This window comes from Ornithorhynchus anatinus, chromosome 17 (assembly GCF_004115215.2).
Source record: "Ornithorhynchus anatinus isolate Pmale09 chromosome 17, mOrnAna1.pri.v4, whole genome shotgun sequence".
NCBI lineage: Eukaryota > Metazoa > Chordata > Mammalia > Monotremata > Ornithorhynchidae > Ornithorhynchus > Ornithorhynchus anatinus.
Genome location: NC_041744.1, coordinates 14745597 through 14765181, shown reverse-complemented (window position 1 = coordinate 14765181; position 19585 = coordinate 14745597). Strand labels below are relative to the sequence as shown.

At 48.7% G+C, this 19585-nt stretch overlaps 1 protein-coding gene across 10 annotated transcripts in view; it reads left to right on the top strand.

Moving 5' to 3' along the window:
* SYNRG (synergin gamma) overlaps positions 1-15254 on the top strand; it is a 61989-nt gene extending 46735 nt beyond the window's left edge. For 4 of the 10 annotated variants that reach the window (XM_029082799.2, XM_029082804.2, XM_029082803.2 and 1 more), the window contains 8 exons: positions 2624-3187; positions 5287-5453; positions 6427-6480; positions 7347-7443; positions 9562-9710; positions 12073-12183; positions 12489-12524; positions 14854-15254. In XM_029082799.2, the coding sequence (XP_028938632.1) occupies positions 2624-3187; positions 5287-5453; positions 6427-6480; positions 7347-7443; positions 9562-9710; positions 12073-12183; positions 12489-12524; positions 14854-14985 (1310 nt within the window). In that variant the 3' untranslated portion in view covers positions 14986-15254. The remainder of the gene's footprint in view (positions 1-2623; positions 3188-5286; positions 5454-6426; positions 6481-7346; positions 7444-9561; positions 9711-12072; positions 12184-12488; positions 12525-14853) is intronic. The other 6 variants (XM_029082801.2, XM_029082808.2, XM_029082800.2 and 3 more) reach the window with 4 other exon arrangements.
* Positions 15255-19585: the final 4331 nt, after the last annotated feature.

Below are 19585 nucleotides of genomic sequence, written 5' to 3'. Positions count from 1 at the left end.
TGCAATCCCTCAGATCTTAAGTAGTTGAGCCATACCCTGGTTTTATGATCAGTCGTGGGTTACAGAAGGAATTGGAGATAAGTGATGTTTTTCCATAATGTATATTTCAAAGCCAGGAAAAATAGAAAAAGGAAGACTTAAAAATCAAGGCTTTGTTGACTTAGCAGACTTACTGAGCATTTTTTGAAGCATGCTTTTGGTTTAGTTGTAGGCTAACTAGTTTCATATTGCCTCTGTTTCTTCAGAAACACTGGCACTCATTTTTTTTTTCCACTGGAGGCTGGGTTTGAGTGCACTTCTCAGTTTTAGAACTATTTAAAATCCCTCCAGCTGAACAGATTCTCTAACAGCAAATGTTTTTCTGATGTCCTACTCTCATTCTCCACTTTAAAAAAAAAAAAAAGTCCTAACAAGAAGGAATTTTATGTTTCTATGAAAACTGATTCGAGACTTTTCAGTACATTAATTTCTCGTCTCAAGTAAGTTTCCTACAGTCTTTCGTATCTGAGGCTTTTATGAATGGTTCATAAACCTCATAAAGCATTACAGAGTCCAAGCATAAAAATATCCTTATTTTTTAAATTCTAGTCCTGAATTTATCCCATATAACCACCTCTGTCGCTTATTTGCATTTTTTGCATTTGGACTGTGGTAAGCCCTATAGACTTATTACTACAAAGTGGCTATAAGAAATTAAAGATCTTAAGTGGTGACCTGCAGTTCCCTGTGAAATCATATTAGTTTTATAGCAACAAGCACAGTAAACCAAGTGGATGGGGAGTGGGTTTTTTTCTTTGTTTTTGTGTTTTTCCTGGTAGTAATTCTGGTTACACTGTAGCCCAACAGAATTTCCAATCTGGGTTTTATAAAGAACAAGACTTTCTCCCCCTACTTCTCCCTGCTTCAGCCCCCCCAAATCTAAAGCCACATCATTCGGCTATGAAAAACACATTTTAGAAATTTAAAAAATCCTCTCCCCGCAACCCCAAGTTCTAGTCTAGGATTCCCGTCACTGAATTTTTGGAAGGAGAGAGAGACTGAGCTCTGTGTTGGAAGACTCTGGAAATACCAAGTTTAAAATCCCGCTATCCTGGGAGTGATTCTGTGGAGACAAGAAATCTGACCTCGCGCCCCTCTTGGGCACAATAGTTAGTGGGGTTTACACTTAATTTTGAAGCTGTAACTTATCTGGGTCTGAAAAATCATTGGCCGTTTTCCTGCTTAATCACTTGAAGGCGAGGCAGGAGATAAGACCTGGAACCAAGTTATCTTGCCCTGCTAGAAAGACGAGTCAGTGAAGCCACAGCCCGAGTTCATCAGAGATTTGGAACCAGGTTCGAATGCAAAAGTTGGACTTTTAGCTGCTGTGTTCCCTCCTTATTTAACCCTGAGCTGTTTTTTTTGTTGTTTGCACATCACTTAGACTCAATCTAGCCCAAATGTCACTGAAATGATGTGGAGCTCGCTTTTCTTTGTGGCGAGTGGCGGAAAAAGGGGTGATCTTGGAATCTAAACCGTTGCTGGTGGGTGAATAAATAATAATAGTACTTGTTAAGCACTTATTAGGTGCCAAACACTGTTCTAAGCACTGGGGTAGATATACATTAAGCAGATTGGCCACAGTCCCTGTCCCATATGGGGCTCGTAGCCTTAATCCCCATTTTACAGATGAGGTGGTGGGCTCAGACAAGTGGAGTGACTCACCCAAGGTCACACAGCAGACAATTGGCGGGGCCGGGATTAGAACCCAGGTCTTTCTGACTTCCAGCCTGGTGCTCTAGCCACTGCTTCTCTGCATACTGGGCACTGTGGAGTCCCCGTGCTTTGTAGAGCATATGTCCTCTGCCTCTTGTCTTACCTTTCCATAAGGTATCATTTCATTTTTCCAAAAAAGTTGAATGAGGGGATCGGTCAGCCTGGCAGAAACCTGTGCCTAATTTGACTTTTACGTACCCAGAGTAAATCAGCAGAGTGAGTTTACTCTCTCCTATCCAGTCACAGCACTTGAAGTTACCTTTTGGTCTGTAAAGTGACACAGGGTAAGTAACTGCTTCATTGAAGGCAAGTTTATACCGTATCTGAATTCCCGAGTAGTTGCCGATTTACTGATGACTAATTTGCCGACTGGCTCTAGGACTTTCCTATTCATTTTAGCAATAAAGAACTCCCCACTGAAGGACATCCATGTGGAAAGAATCTCTTATATCTAGATTATGGGATCCGGGTTTGAGATTTCTGGGCAGAGAACAAAAAAGTTGTTCCCCAGTACATGGATTAGAAGGATCGTAATCAGTGTGAAGTACGTAAAAAGTAGGGCACGGAATTATCTTCGGCTTTCATCCTGGCTGTGTGCAGTGTTTTCTTGTTACCCGGAGAAAATGATTTCAGGTAGCAGATTTTTCCACCTTAATTGGGCATTATCCTAGATCTTCTAGCACATCACCCCCTTTACACTTCACTTAAACCCCAAATGCTCTAACGGGGCCCGAAATCACGAGGTGATCCTCCGAGCGATCGTCGCTTTTAGAGGTGCCCCTCTGAGCGATCGGCTTTCGGCGTAATCGAGGATATCCGGCTTTAAACCCCGAGATCTTTTAACTGTGGGATTTTACTTCCTTTTCAGATCTAGAGGACTTAAAATGTGCTTCCTTTGGCATCTACGGCAGTGGCCCGACCGTGAGCTCCTTCCCGAGCTCCTGTTGGTCAGACAGGGATGACCCAGTCGAGGTCAGGAAGCTCTCTCCCTTGTTCTCCTCAGCAGGAGGGGAGGCCTCGCTGGCTACCTCAGCCCTTCAGAAGGAGGAGATTTCGTTCGGCAGGTCTGAGAACGTCACCAGGACCACGGCATCCAAAGGGGCGACCTTTTTGAGCGACGACCATCGTCCAGAGGCTACCAGCTTTAAGGATGGCGGAGAACTTCTCGATTTCGCCATGCCCCCGTCGGAAGGCCCCCGGGACGGTCCTCCCGCCGACCCGAATCGAGAGGCCGCCGCGGGTCTCCAGTCGGCCCCTCGTGACAGGTCCCAGGAATCCCTGACCGAATGCCCCGATGACTTCGGGGAGTTCCAGAGTGAAAAGCCTAAAATCAGTAAATTTGACTTCCTGCTGGCCCATTCGCAAAACAAAATGAAATCTAGTGAAGAAATGATCAAGAGTGAGCTGGCTACTTTTGATCTCTCCGTTCAAGGTGAGCAGATTTTGGACTTTGCCAACTTTCTTCTCCTTAGACATTCCGTATGTTTTCTGATCAATTATTATTATTAGCAACAAAAATAATAACTGTGGTATTTGTTAATCTCTGTGTACCTGGCCCTGTACTAAGTAAGCGCAGGGGTAGATACGAGATAATTGGGTTGAACACAGTCCCTGTCCCACATTTTACAAGATGCGGTAACTGAGTCCCAGAGAAGTGAAGTGATGTACACAGCAGGCAAGGCGTGGAGCCGGAATTAGAACGCAGGCCCGGGCTCTTTCCACTAGGCCCCTGCTTTTGAGTCCTTGTTCTGAAAGGAGACGGATTCTCCATCTCATTGAGATAAATCTGTGAGGGTTGGATGGGAACCAAAGCTCACTAAGGGGAAGCAGTTTGCAGCAGCCATTAGGATATCCCTGTGCTGTGAAACTTAAAATCCTGTCCCCTTCCTATTTGAGATATCACATACACAGTTACTTCCCAGGACCTTGCAAGGAACTCTCTGTTTGAGAGCTAACTGGACCTGGAAAAAACGGCTACAGGGACGAGGGGAAGAGATTAGGGAAGCAGCGTGGCTTGGGAGTCGGAGGATCTGGGTTCTTATCCCGGCTCTGCCGCAAGCCTCCTGTGTGACCTTGGCCAAGTCACTTCTCTGTGCCTCAGCTCCTACATCTGCAAAATTAGGATTCACACCTGTTCTCTCCAAGCCCCATGTGGGACTTGATTATACCAGCGCTGAGTATGGTGCCTGGCACGCAGTAAGTGCTTAACAAATACCGGGGATTAAGATTGTGACCTCCATGTGTGACAGGGACCGTGTCCAAACGGATTATCTTGTATCTACCCCGGTGCTTAGACCAGCGTCTGGCACGTCGTAAGCGCTTAACGAATACCATTAAAAGAAAAAAGTGCTGAGGCAGAGGTGAGCTGAGGTACCCAAGTGTTAGAGGTTGCTGATTGGAAGTTGTAATTTGGGGTGCTGGGAAGTAATTGGGGAGGATTTTTTCTGTTGGAGATGGAATTCAAGAAATCTTAAATCTGGGGAGGCCGTGGTCCCCTAGATTTGGGGAAGGAGGGCCTTCCACCAGCAGAATGGTCTAGTGCATAGAGCACGGGCTGGGGAGTCACGAGGACTCGGGTTCTAATCCTGGCCCCTCCTCCGTGGGCAAGTGACTTCACTTCCCCAGACCTCAGTTACCTCCTCTGTAAAACAGGGGTTGCGGAAGAAGGCAATTGTTTACTTACTACTACTTTGGTAGTCTATGGACAAACATAGCAGAACTACTCCAGATGAAGATGGGCCTTTCTGGAGAAGATGTGTCCATGGAGTCGCCATGGGGCGGAAATGACCCGACGGCATTTGACAACGCAACGGGTTAAGAGTGAGTCCTATGTGGAACAGGGACTGTGACCCTCCGTATTAGCTTGTATCAATCCCAGTGCTTTTAGAGCAGTGCCTGGCACATAGTAAACATTTAACAAATACCACCAAAAATGGCTGGGGGAGGGGGATAGCATGAGCAAGAGGTGGGAGATGGAAAAGTTGTGTGAGATCCTTGGGAGGATAGTCGGGGAGGAATGAGGAGCGAGTTGGGGAATGACGGGTAAAAGAGGAGACGTAAAGTGGGCTGAGTTGGAGAGGCTCAAAGCCGATTTGGAGATTTTGCAATACTGTGCCTCTGCATCATGATAATAATAATGGTACTCGTTAGGCGCTTACCATGTGCCAAGCACTGTTCTAAGCACTGAAGTAGATGCAAGTCCATCAGTTGGGACACAGTCCCTGTCCCACATGGAGCTCACCCACTTAATCCCCATTTTTACAGATGAGGAGACTGTTGCCCAGAGAAATGAAGTGACTTGCGCAAGGTCACCCAGCAGCCGTGTGGCCGAGCTGGGATTAGAATTCATTGTCATATTTATTGAGTGCTTACTGTGTGCAGAGCACTGAACTAAGCATTGGGGAGAATACAACCCCCCCAGGTCCTTCTGACTCCCAGGTCCGTGCTCGATAACCACTAAGCCACGCTGCTTCTCTGCCTGACGTGGAAGCAGCAAGCAGAATGGAAACACTCTGCGCTTTAAACCCGTAGGGTCGCATAAGAGAAGCCTGAGTCTCGGCGACAAAGAAATAAGCCACTCCTCACCCTCCCCGGCTCTGGAGCAACCTTTCAGAGACCGCTCCAACACCGTGAGCGAGAAGCCCGCCGCTCTCCCTGTCATCCGGGACAAGTACAAGGATCTCACTGGGGAAGTGGAGGTGAGCTGTGGGGGCAGAGGGAGGCGGAGCCGTGATGGTTCGGCGAAGGGAGTCCCCCCCCCCCCCCAGCCTCACTACCGACGGAGAGGGGGATGTCGTCTGAGGTCCAGAATGGGGAGGGTAATTTCCTGCCTTTGTGTCCCTTCCTGGAGGAAAGCCTGCCTGCCTGCTTTCAAGCAGGGTTTCCCAAGCCACAGGTCCCCACTAAACAGTCCCCATTTCATTCACTCAGTTGTATCTGTTGAGCGCTTACTATGTGCAGAGCACTGGATTAAGCGCTTGGAAAGTGCAAAGCAGCAATAGAGACAGTCCCTGACCACAACGGGCTAACAGTCTAGAGGAGTGGAGACAGACATCAATGCAAGTAAACAGGCATCAGTATAAATAAATAGAATTATAGATATACATAAGTGCTGAGGGGCGGGGAGAGGGGAAGAGCAAAGGGAGCGAGTCAGGGAGACGTAGAAAGGAGCGGGACCTGAGGAAAAGTGGGGCTTAGTCTGGGAAGGCCTCTTGGAGGAGGTGCACCTTCAGTAGGGCTTTTAAGGTAGGGAGAGTGATTGGCAGATTTGAGGAGGAAGGGCGTTTCAGGCGTGGGCCGGGGGTCGACGGCAGGAGAGGCGAGAACGAGGCACAGTGAGGAGGTGAGCGGCAGAGGAGCGGAGTGTGAGGGCTGCCAAGGGGCTGCCAAGAGTGAGGAATTTTTGTTTGATATGGAAGTAGAGATTTGGGAAACTTGTGTTCTGAGGCATTTTACAGTGAATGCCTCCTTCAAACTAGATCCATCAAGGGCCCCAAAATCGCTTTTAAAGAACAAAAATAACCCCAAGTGGATCCGGAAATAGATGGTCTTATTTGGAACGGTCCCGACGGAAGACAAGTGGAAGATGCCCCGTCCGCGTCCTTTGGATGGAGATGGAGAAACAACAAGCTATCAGGAATGCTGACTAAAATGGCCTTTTTATTTTCACAGGAAAGTGAGAGATACGCCTATGAATGGAAGCGGTGTTTGGGGAGTGCATTACAGGTGAGTGGATTTCTTCGGCGTACGTACGCATGTGTGTGAGAGAGATCTGAACTAGCATTCCCTACTCTACAGCCTTACTCGTCCCATGAATCTCTAAGAACATAATGTCAGGGAGTACATTTATATCTTACACTCATTCACTGTCTTATTTTTTGAGCACTTAACGGGGTGCAGAGCACTGTACTAAGCACTTGGAAAGTACAATTCAGCAATAGAGACAATCACTACCCACAGCGGGCTTACAGTCTAAGCACTCCCAAGCACTTAGTACAATTTGCTCTGCACGGTGAACGCTCAGTAGATAACACTGTCAGGGGAAAAGCGCATTAGAGTAACTAGGGGTTTCTCCAGACTCCTATGTCCTTGCTCTGATAATCTTTCATTCTCAAAACCTCTAGACTGTAAGCTCATTGTGAGCAGGGAATGTGTCTGTCTATTATTACGTTGTACTCTCCCAAGCGCTTAGAGCAGTGCTCTGCACACAGTAAGCACCCAATGCATATGACTGAATGAATGAACGCGGGTGGCTCTGGCGCAGCCGACAATTGAGAAGTTCCGTGAAATTGCATAGTTTCTACTCCTGATCCCGGTCACTTGCACATTTCCAGTCAGACTCCACTTTAAGCGATCCACGTTGTCCATTTCCTCTTAACTACGCGGCATGCGGCCTACTCAGATCCACTGCTGTTGGACAGAGATCCAGATTTCAAAATAATTTAGGGCAGACACGTGACACTGCCGCTCAGACCAGCCTTCTGAATGGTAGCGCTTGACGTTTCTGTTTCCTTTGGCAACGTAACTGAATTGACTGGCACTAGGGTTTCTCTTGTACGTAACATGTGACATTGTTGTGTCATTTCTTCCAGGTTATTAAGAAGGCAAATGACACCTTAAATGGAATCAGTAGTTCATCTGTTTGCACTGAAGTAATTCAGTCAGCCCAAGGCATGGAATATTTATTAGGTATGTCCTTATTCAAGGGAGCGTGACCTCTGGAAAAAGCACAGGTCTGCCAGTGTTCTGCCATGGAGCCTGGGACAAGTCATTTAATCTCTCTGGGCCTCAGTTTCCTCCTCTCTAAAATGGGGATCATTTCTGCCTCTACCTTCTGGGGACGCCAGGAGGCTATAGTAAGATCACTGATGAAAGTGTTCTGGAAACATTAGTGCTTTAGAAATCCAAAGAATTATTGATAATGATAATAAAACTCTTGGTATGTGAATTGTTTATCTTCAGCACGCCTGGCTCTCACAATTGTTAACACTGTTTTGGTCCTGAGATGACAAACTCAAAATGAAAAACACAGTTGGATTAGCAGCATTCCCTCCTGCAAATGGAGAAACTAAGGCATAGCACTGTGTTAAAGCTCAATGGCTATTTAAAGGTAGGGGGGAAAGCCCCAGCAGGTCTTAATTTCTGGAGCCTGCCACAGGGTTTTGGGTTTTTTGGAGGTTTTTTTTCTTGTTATCCATCAGTGGCATTTTTGAGCACTCTACTAAGCTCTTGGGAGAAGACCATACAGTAAAGTTGGTAGACACGATCCCTGCCCTAAAAGAGTTTACAATCCAGTGGGGGAGGCAGACACTGAAATTACAGATAAGGGAAGCTGCAGACTGTAAATGCTAGAGGTGGGGTGAGTGTCAAACTGCTTAAGGGGTACAGACCCACGGGTGATGCAGGAGAGGGGGAATAAGGTGAGGAGACCTTCTTCCCCTGACTTTCTCAACACTCTAGACAGCACCACCATCCTCCCTGTCTCATGAGCCCTAAACTTTAGCATTTATCCTCGATTGGCCTCTCTTTCAACCCACATATCCAATCTGACACCAAAACCTGTCGACGGAACCTTCACAACATCGCTAAAATCTGTCCTTTCATCTCCATCCAAAGTGCTTCTGGGCTTATCCTCTCCCAGCTTGACTATTACATCAGCCTCTTTGCTGACCTCCCTACTCCAATTCACACTTCACTCTGCTAGCCTGGATCATTTTTCCTCAACGACGACGGTCGGTCCGTGTTTTTCCCCGCTCCGTAAGAACTCCCAGTGGTTGCCCACCTACCTCTGCATCAAACTCCTTACCAGTGGTTTTAAAGCATTCAATCACCTTGCCCCCTCCTTCCTTACCTTGCCCGCACACGTCACTCCTCTAACACTAACTTATTCAGTGCACTTCGATTTCATCTATCTTGCCGCCCACCCCCACCCCTTGTTCTCGCCATGCCTGCGGCCTGGAGGAACTCCTCCTCCTCCATATTCGGCATATCCACATCCTACTCTCCCTTCCTTCAAAGCCTTATTAAAAGCACAACTCCTTCACAAGGTCTTCCCTGACTAAGATCTCGTTTCTCCTGCACCCTCTCCCTTCTGCATCGCCTTAGCACTTGGATTTACACCCTTCATTCACTGCACCCTCATCCCCATAAGACTTAAGTACATATCTAAAATTTATTTTAATATCTACCTCCCTTACTGATGGTAAGCTCCTTGTGGGCAGGGAACAAGTCTGCGTCTCTGTTGTCTTGTCCTCTCCCAAGTGCTTAGTACAGTGCTCTGTACACAGTAGGTGCTCAGTAAGTGTGATTGATAGGGAAGGTTTTCTGGGGGAGACTGGATCATAGTAGGGCTTTGGAGATGGGGAGACTGGTCTGTGCGAGGAGGAGTTACAGACAGGAGGGACAGCTTGAAAAGAGGCTGACTGCGAGATGAAATGGAGGTACGGCGAGTACACTGGTGTTAGAGGAGCGAAGTGTGCGGGAGCTGAGTTATGGCGGGAGAGGAGCGAGGTTAGTAGGGAGGTCTTCGGCTAGTGGGAATCTGAGGCCTCAAATGACCAACCCTGAAAAAAGCCAGGAATGTTTGGGGAGGGATGGAGTGTCGCCCGTTGGGTGGACCTTCACCTCCCACGACCCGCGTTTGCCCGCTGGCTCGTTACCGACAAACTGTCTTCCTCCCACCATCCAGATGTTACCTCCTTTTGCTTCGGGCAAGCTTAGCCCCGAGCTGAGGGGTCCGGCCTTCTTCCTCGCCCACCCCTTCCTCCGTCCCCTCCTGACTGCCGTCTCTTTCCCCGCCGCCCACAGGCGTGGTTGAGGTGTATCGGGTGACGAAGCGGGTCGAGCTGGGGATAAAGGCTACGGCCGTGTGCAGCGAGAGCCTCCAGCAGCTGCTGAAGGACATCGATAAAATATGGAATAACCTGATTGGATTCATGTCCCTGGCCACCCTCACGGTAAGGCTATTAAGATGATGAAACTTCCTTCTCCAGAGACCTTGTCATTAAAGGGAGGAGGTGATTTTCCTTTTTTCCCCCTAGTCACGCTGAACTCAGCTTCCTTTTCCAACTGGGCTGATGGTCCGTCCTGTCTCGGACTGTCATTCGTTCAGTTGTATTTATCGAGCGCTCATTACATGCAGAGCACTGTACTAAGCGCCTGGGGGGAGTGCAATGTGACATCTCTGAGGAAGGGGAGTTGGAAGGGAGCATGGAATGGGAAGAAGATCCAGCTGATCCAGGTACCAGAGAAGTTCCAGGGCGGAAGCAGTGTGGCCTAGTGGAAAGAGCATGGGCCGGGGAGTCAGGAGACCTGGGTTCTAAACCCAGCTCTTCCCCATGCGTGACCCTGGGCAAGTCATTTCTCTGGACCACCTGGGAGCCTCCAGTTTGAGTCAGTCAATGAGGAGCAGCGGGGCCGAGTGGAAAGAGCACGGGCCTGGGAATCGAAGAACCTGGATTTTAATCCCGGTTCCACCATATGCCTGCTGTGTGTCCTGGGGCTTGTCACTTCTCTGTACCCCAGTTGCCTCATCTGTAAAATGGGGATTCACTACCTATTCTTCTTCCTACTTAGACTGTGAATCCCGTGGGGCGCGGGGACTCTCTCTGACTTAATTTATCTTCCCCAGTGCTTAGAACAGTCTTGCCACATAGCGCTTAACAAATTCCACAGATTATCATCGTTACTTTTAATAATAACCAAAGGTGTTTATTGAGCGCTTCTATGTGCAGAGCACTGTACTAAGCGCTAAGAAGAGTACAGTTCAACATAGTTGGTAAACATGTTCCTTGTCCACAAGGAGGTTCCAGTCTACAGGGGGAGGCAGACAATGTAATAATAGTAATAATGTTGGTATTGTTAAGCGCTTACTATGTGCAGAGCACTGTTCTAAGCACTGGGGGAGATATAGTGTCATCAGGTTGTCCCACGTGGGGCACACAGTCTTAATCCCCATTTTACAGATGAGGTAACTGAGGCCCAGAGAAGTGAAGTGACTTGCCCACAGTCACACAGCTGACAAGGGGCAGATCCGGGATTCGAACCCATGACCTCTGACTCCCAAGCCCAGGCCCTTTCCACTGAGCCACGCTGCTAGCACTTAGTACAGTCCCTGGCACATAGTAAGCACTTAACAAATACCATTTACAAAAATAACCAAAAAGAGTTTATCTTCACTTTTAAACGCAAGAGTCAACTTCACAGTAATCCATCCTTCAGACTGAGTATTTTCTGCAGAAACCGAAAACAAAGTCTGCTGAGTGACTTCGGGCAAGTCCCTTCACTTCTCTGGGCCTCAGTTACCTCATCTGTTAAATGGGGATTAAGAACATGAGCCCCAGTCGGGACAGGGATTGTGTCCTGATTATCTCCTACCTTTCTCGCGTTCCCACCGTCAACAGAGACGGGCCCCAGAAGCCCAGCAGCTGCTGCAGTGACGTCTCCAAAGGGCTCTCTTTCCACAGCTCCTCGCCTTGTCCGACGGTACGGGCGGAAATCCGACCAGATGTCTTTTGTCCGGTCACGGGGTCGGGTTCTCGGCGGCCCTGCCCGGCTGGGTTCGCTGATGGTGACGCCGGGGTCCCTGTCAAGGGGGTAATGCCCTTAAAATAATAGTAATTGTGGTATTTAAGCGCTTACTGTGTGTCAGGCACCGTAGAAAGCACTGGGGTGGATACAAGGAAATTGGGTTGGACACAATCCCTGTCCCACCTGGGGCTCCAAATTTCAAATCCTCATTTTGCAGATGAGGTAATTGAGGCCCAGAGAAGTGAAGCGGCTTGTCCAAGGTCACACAGCAAACGAGTGACAGAGCCGGGGTTAGAACCCCTGACCCTCTGACTCCTAGGCCCGGGCTCTATCCACTACACCTTGCTGCTTCTCTTAAAAGTTCCTCTGTCAGTGGCAACCAAAGGGTAGATAAACTCCCTGCTTCGCCTGGTACTCCAGGCGGCTCCAAAATCCTTTCTTCTTCTTTTTTTTTTCTTTTAATGGTATTAAGCACCTACTACATGCCGGGCACCGTTCTAAGTGCTAGGACAGATAGAAGATAATCAGGATGGACACAGTCCACGTCCCACATGGGGCTCACAGTCTTCATCCCCATTTCACAGATGAGGCAACGGGGGTACAGAGAAGTGAAGTGACTTGCCCAGGGCCATACAGCGGACAAGGATTAGAACCCAGGTCCTCTGACTCCCAGGCCGGGGCTCTTTCCACCAGGCCACGCTGCTCCTCTCCGACGCCGTCCGTGTCGGAGACGAGGAAGGGAGGGGGGGAACGGCCAGCCTCTCTAACTGCCTGTTTCCTTGTCAACAGCCGGACGAAAATTCCCTGGACTTCTCTTCCTGTATGCTCCGTCCCGGAATTAAAAACGCTCAGGAGCTCGCCTGTGGGGTGTGCCTGCTGAACGTTGATTCGAGAAGCAGAGTAAGTCGTGTGAGACCGGCCCGGCCTAGCTGACGGCAGAGGCTGTGGTGTCCGGGTCTTTCCCTGGCAGGGGCCGGGCCCCGACTCCCTGAGATGAAAGCCGGCGGTGCCGTAAAGAGCCGGGAAGATACCGAAGCCCGTTTCAGTGTTTGACGAGCCGGCCGGCTGCGGTGGGAACACCGGAGTGCGGAGCGGGGAGGTCTCGGAGGCGGGAGGGGCGGGTGTGAAGAAGGAAGTTGGACTTGTCGAGAGGAAGGCCGTGCATCGGGAGCTTTGTTGACCTTCTGGTTTCAACGTTATTGCAGAAAGAAGAGAAGCCTGCAGAAGAGCATCTTAACAAAGTACGAACCGTTAGAACGTCATCTTAGCTTCGTCGTCTTAATTCCGAGGGCGGAGGGCCGGTGGGATAATCCCCGCCCCCGTTGTCGTTCCGAATCGCTCCTGTCACGGGTCCTTCTCGCGGTCCGTTTGCTTGCTGTGATAGTTTGGGTTTAGTCCTCACGTGAGCTCTGGGGTGTCCCCGTCTCCCCATTCGTCTGCTCTCCCGTCGGGCGCCTCTGCGATGTCGTGCCCAGCTTTGTGAGCTCGGAAGGAGTTTCCAGGATATCGTATGCCAGGGGATGTTTCACACCTAACAGGCCGTGGGGTCAGTCAGTCGATGATATCTCTTGAGCACTTACTGTGTACAGAGCACTGTACTAAGTGCTTGGGAAAGTACAATTCAATAGTGGCAGTTAGTTGGTAGCAACTGTCCCTCCCTTCAAGGATCTTGCAGTCTGGCGGCTCCAGTCACCTACCATTGAGGGGAAAGAAATGAGAGAGAGTTTTTGTTTGTTTTGTTTTAATCCTCCACTTAGGGAACAGCAAGGCCTAGAGCAAAGAGCGTGGGCCTGGGAGTCAAAGGACCTGGGTTCTAATCCAGACTCTGCCACTTGCCTGCCATGTAACCTTGGGCAACTCGCTTAACTTTTCTCAGTTCCCTCATCTGCAAAATGGGGATTCATTAGCTAATAATAGTAACGATGGTATTTGTGAAGCGCTTACTATGCCGGGCACTGCACTAAGCGCTGGGGTAGATGCGAGCAAATCAGGCTGGACACAATCTGTCCCTTATGGGACACACAGTTTTCAATCCCCATTTTACAGATGAGGTAACTGAAGCACAGAGAAGTGAAGTGACTTGCCCAAAGTCGCACAGCAGACAGGTGGCAAAGCCGGGATGAGAACTCATGACCTTCTGACTCCCAGGCCAGTGCTCGATCCACAATGCCGTGCTGCTTCTGTGTTCCCTCCAACTCAGACTACAGGCCCCATGTGGGATCTGATTATCATTCAGTCAGCTGTATTTATTGAGCGCTTACTGGGTGGAGAGCGTTGTACTGAGCAATAAAGAGAGGCAATCCTTGCCCACAACCGGCTTAAATATCTATCCCTACGCAGTAAGCACTTAATACCACAGTTCTTACTGTTAGATATTATTATCATTATCACTTAAGGCCTCTGCTTGCCTCCCGGCTGACCAGAGTGGTTAGCCAGGTCTTTGCCCGCCTCCTTCCTCTGACTCCGGGGATGCGGACCTGCCCGTCGGGCCTCCCCGTTTTTATGAAGTGGATCAGCCTCAGCCCCTCCTCCGCAAGTCCCTCCACCCCTCCCGCTTTCCGGTCCTGGTTTCCCAGCGGCCGTCCAGCCGCTCGTGACGACCTCGTCCAACCTTCCTGTCGCTTTCCGGCCGCTTCGTAGTCTGGCTCATCCGCGCTTCCCTTTTTTCTGTGAGCCCAGCACCACACCAGCTGTCAGCCTTAGACAGGGCTAGGAGGGAACCAAACGGGGGAGTTGGTTGCCTCTTCCCCGCCGCACCGCTCTCGGGGCAGAATTCAGTAGCAGTGACCGGGTGCGGCATAGAGAATTCTAAGCTGTTGTATTCCCCGCTCAGGTAACTCGTTGCCCCTCTGGCTTCTCTGCAGCTCTGCCATCTCTTGCCCAATCTAATTAGACTGGCCTAGTGGCAAGAGCACAGGCTTGGGAGGCAGAGGATGTGGGTTCTAATCCTGGTTCAGCCACTTGTCTGCTGTGTGACCTTGGGCAAGTCACTTCAATTCTCTGGGCCACAGTTCCCTCATCTGTAAAATGGGGATTAAGATTATGAACCCCGTGTGGGACGGAGACTGCGTCCAACCTGATTACCTAGTATGGCACCGAGTAAGCGCTTCATAAATACCATAATTGTTATTAATACTAATAGTATTTAAAGGGCACAGAGCATTCATTCATTTTCGTATTTATTGAGCACGTACTGTGTGCAGAGCACCGTATTAGGCGTTTGAGAAAGTACAATACAACAATAAACAGTGACATTCCCTGCCCACATCGAGTTTACCGTCTAGGGGACTGCACTGCGCGCTTGAGAGAATGCAGTAAGGTCATTAGGCCCGATCCTTGCTCTTAAGGCGCGTCTCGTGTAGCTCCTTGATTTAGAGGTACCTCCAGTTTTAGTTGTGAGCAGAGAACCCTCACCCAGCATCTTGAACCCTCCGTCGGTCCCGTGTGCCGTTCTCGCCGGGCTCGGAGACTCGAGGCTTGAGTGTGTCTTGTTTCGCCGCGAGGGTCCGACGCGGTTCCGTCCCCAGCAGAGAAGCCTGACTCTCCCTTCCCCCTCTGTGCTTCCGGCAGGCGTTCAACTCGGAGACGGACAATTTCAAGCTAGCTTATGGGGGGCACCAGTACCACGCCAGCTGCGCCAACTTCTGGATCAACTGTGTGGAACCCAAGCCTCCCGGCCTCATCCTCCCCGACCTGCTGTGAGAGGACGTGGGCTCTGTGAGGGACTCGGTGGAGCACCGTGAGCACTGTGAAGGGAGTACTGGCGGGTCCCCGTGGACTCGAGAGCTGAAGAGGGACCCCCCCCCCCGGAAAAGGCCCAGCCTGAAGCGCGTTGTGGGAGCAGCTTTACTCTACGGACTCCGGTTTTCTCTCCGGAGAGGAGTTGGCTGCTGCGGTATTAAATCTGTCGAGAGTTAAGCTTTAGAGAAAAGTAAATTATTGTCGTAGAATAGAGGTGTGGTAGAATAGAACCTCCCGGGAGCCTATACTTATTTATAGAAAATCCGTCCCGTGCGAGCTCATCCGCGTATCGACGTCCTTAGTTAAGAATAGGGCTGAATAAGAAAGAGGATTAAAAGGGGCTGGGTGGGGGCGTTGATTTGGGGAGGACCGTGTGGAGAATCCACAGAGTAGAGGCAGGCAGCTAACAGATTTCACAATTTGGCTAGAACGACCACCCTCCACCCTGGCCCGTGGCTTCCTCTCGTGGGGAGATCTGCACGGAAAGAGGGGCCTAGTCAGCCCCACCCACCGTGCCTCGTGCGAACGGGCGGGGTTTCTTGTTTCCAGACCGGTCTGGGTAGAGAGGGAACCGTTTTGTTGGCAGTGGTGGGGATCGCCACCGGCTTAACTGCAGAAATTCTGAAACGCGGTCGTAGGCCCTTGCCCCACAAGCCCGTCTCCCCGGAGGGCAGGTGAGGCCCCCCGACAACACGGAGAGCAGCGTGTGTGCTGACGGCAGGAGGAGCGTGTCGTGGGGGACGTCCGGCGACGACGACCCCGAAAGGACCCGCAACTTGAAGAGTCCTCCCTTAAACCGAAAGCATTGAACCAGAAAACCAAGCCAAGCTGGGAAACAAACATACCAGTTCTGGGATGGGGTTTTTTGTTGTTATTTTTTCCAACCTCCCCACTCGAGAGTTTGCAGAAGGATTTCAGATCCCACTTAAGTGCCGCGTGTGTTTGATTAGGCGATTTGAGCTCCTCGGGTCGTCACTCCGTTTTGCTGCCGACAGATCGAACCGGCACCGCTTATGTAACTGGAATTTACGGCATTAAGTGAGTTAATGCTTTCTCCTGGCAGATCTCTAGGGAACTGTACTTTCCTCTGACAAGTCAAGCTTTTTATGGAATGGGCTAGGTCTTTTTTGGAGGGGGGCGTGGGGGAATGTGTGTGTACGTACAGGCACGCCGACTTGCAGGGAATCGGAATTGGCAGGATTCGTTGTTAAGATTACCGGGTAGCTGTTTCTGACTTGCCGACAGAACTCTGACGAGCCCACGGTGTACCTGTTTTCACAAGGAAGGTAACCGGTGTTCTGCCTATCCTGAGTCGGCTTTGAATGTTCTTTAGGCACCAGAATTTGAACGTGTGTCACTGGCCAGGGATGTTATGGGCAGACCCTTCTCACTGTATATGTACCGTCACTGTATAGTCCAGTAGTCGTTCAGAGCTAATACTGTTCTTTTGACTCCGCTTCCTCATTAGGCAGATCAGTCTCCTCACCCCCGGATAGAAGTTAGAATACCTGGAAAAGACATTTCTAGGTCTCTAGAGTTGCCCTTCCCAAAGAATGAACTAAGTTTGTTCTCCGCTTGGGAAGTGCAGATGCAGAAATCAGCGGACATCAGTAAGTACCTTTTGGCTTGACCTAAGAGCATCGAAAGCTCTTCCTTTCTCCCTGGGAATGTTTTTCTGCAAGAAGCCTCTGATAAAAGGGCCACTAAAAAGTATCATCTTGCCTGCTTTTCACCTTACGTGTCACCTACGTTCAGATGACTCAGTTTTGCTTTTATCTTCTCTGTAGTTATTATGCGATTAAGACAGAAACAATCGCCTTGAAAACCATAACCAAGGTTACTGTCTTTAGTGTGCACTGACAACCGCACCTCATTGTTTGACTGCAGAATAACCGAACCCTTTCGGAGGTAAATAGCTTTTTTGACTTCAGTACTCTATTGAGAATCGCTTTGAATTTTTTTTCTCTGTGTCACTGAGCTATGTCCCCAAACTGGGATCTGCTGTTTAACATTCCGATGAGGTTGAATATTTCAATTTCGGATATCTTTTGTGATAGAGGTTTGTTTCATCACTGGAGTGTGTTCTGAGAAGACTCTTTAGTTTTTGAAAACTGAAATTTACTGCTGAACTGCAGGAATCCCTGGTGTTGCATTACAGCCTTTTACACAATGAACTTTCCATGAATTCAGCTATTCTACTCTTGGACACAAGCTGAGTTATTTATGGTTCGAGAAGGAATTTTACATTCTGCTTTATTCCATTCCAGTGGATGTTGGAGCTTAGAACGTTTAAAACAAAATCCTCTCAGTGAAAGAGGCTGCTGTATTTACGTACTTTCCTAAGGCATAAATATGTCTGAGATCTTACAGTTGAGAATTGGAATTACAGAAGCATCAATATATGAGAATATTCTTTTAGGTAGTTGTCTTGCATCTAAATAGAATAAATAAAAAGAATGTTCTAAGCTGCAGTGTGAAAACGTATGATAGTGAAAACTGGTTTTATAGCATGTGAGTGTGGTGGACTTGTAGTCTGAATTTTAAATAGCATAGCTTTTTATTACATTTTACTAAATGTTTGCCCTAACTAGTAGACAGTTGTAATGCTCTATAAAACTTTGGATCTAAAAAAAACAAGTGGCCTAGGGAAAAGAGCACAGGCCTAAGAGCCAGAGGATGTGAGTTCTAATTCTGACTCCGCACTTACCTGCTGCATGACCTTGGGCAAATCACTTCACTTTCCTGGGCCTCAGTTATATCTGCCCAATGGGGATTCGATTCTTGTTCTCTTTCCTAATTAGTGTGAGCCCAGTGTGAGACCTGACGATCTTGTATCTATTCCAGTGCTCAGTAGAGTGCTTTGCACACAGTAAGTGTTTAATGTATAACAGTTTTTAAATTATTATCATTATTACAAAAACAATGGAGGCTTTCTCAATGAAATCTGTGAGACCTGATGATCTTGTATCTACTCCAGTGCTTAATAGGGTGCTTCTGCACACAGTAAGTGCTTAACAAATAACAGTTTTTAAATTATCATTATTACAAAAACATTGATGACTTTCTCAATGAAATCTTTTCTAAAAATGTGTGCTAAATTTCCCCAATAGTAAGCACTTTGATTCAAAAAGAACTTCTGCTTCCCAAACTACTTTTCACAGCCTTTCTCCTGTGGTAGGTAATTAACTGAAACATTTCACCTTTCTGTGTCACAGTAGATGTGGGGAGGGTTGGAGATTTAAAATATCAAATGAAAATTGTGTCTAAAAAAGTCTGATAAACTTGGATTGAGAACATGTTCTCTGATTTTTTTTTCTTCCTCTTTTGCCTTAAGGTAAATCTTTGCATTTGTTGGTTTTAACAAGCATGAGTGGTTGGGTGTTTCTTTTTCCAAAATATTCTTGATGGAATTCAAGCCACCGCTGGCCAAGGGTTTAACGGTTTACTTCGCTTCAGCAAGGATAATGGTCTATCTCCATCAGTGGCAAACACAATTGAGCCCAAAGGCCTGGGGGGAAATTCCAAAAGCAGGAATTACTGTACTGGTGGGTAGTTCAGTGGCATGATTTCAACCAGCGCCTCTCTGCAGGTGACTCTCAAATCTACCTCTTTAGCCCTGACCCCGCTGGTCATTTTCACATCCCTTGCCTCCGGTGTAACTCATCTTCCTTCCTTAGACCCAACCAATTTTCTCATCTCGTCAGTAACATCACCGTCCTCATTGTCCCCGTAGTCCATATTGGTGCCATCCCTGATTCGTCATTGTGATTCCCAATATCCCTTCCTTTCCTCTCAACAGCCAGCACCCAAGTTCAAGCACGTGTCATAGCCCGGCTAGACTACCGTTACCAACCTCCTCCCCGGGTCTCCCTAATTCCAGCTTCTCCCCTTCATGTCAGTCGCACCTATTGAGCGCTTACCGTGTGCAGAGCACTGTTCTAAGCGCTTGGGAGAGTACAATCTAATAGAATCGGTAGACACATTCCCTGCCCACGACGAGCTTACGGTCCGAGGTCTGATTCGCTCGTTCAGTTGTATTTACTGCTTACTCTGTGCAGAGCACTATACTAAGCACTTGGGAGAGTACAGTATAACAGTAAACACATTTCCTTGCCACAGTGAGTTCCTGTCCGGATCATCTTCCCGAAACACTGCGTAGCACACATCTCTCCATTCCTCAGAAACTTCCGACGGCTGCTCATCTCCCTTAAAGCAGTATCATAGATCGTGAGTTCCTCCAGGGACGAGGTCCGTGTCTTATTTGAAACTTGCAGACCCTTTCCCAGCCCTCAGCAAGTACCGTTACTATGATCACTAGCTTCGAGGCTCTCCACGTTACACATCGACTCTCTTCCCCTACTTCTCCCAGCTCGCCCTCTTTGCTCTTGGAACCCACCTCCTACCTCTCACCAATCTCATCTCGCCTATCTCGAACTTACCTATCTGGAACCCCTCGTTCATACCGTTCCACCCTACCTGCAACTCCCTCCCCCTCCAAATCCACCAGACCTCTCAGCCCCCCTAAATCCCTTTCTCCAGCCAGAACCCAACACCATTTCTA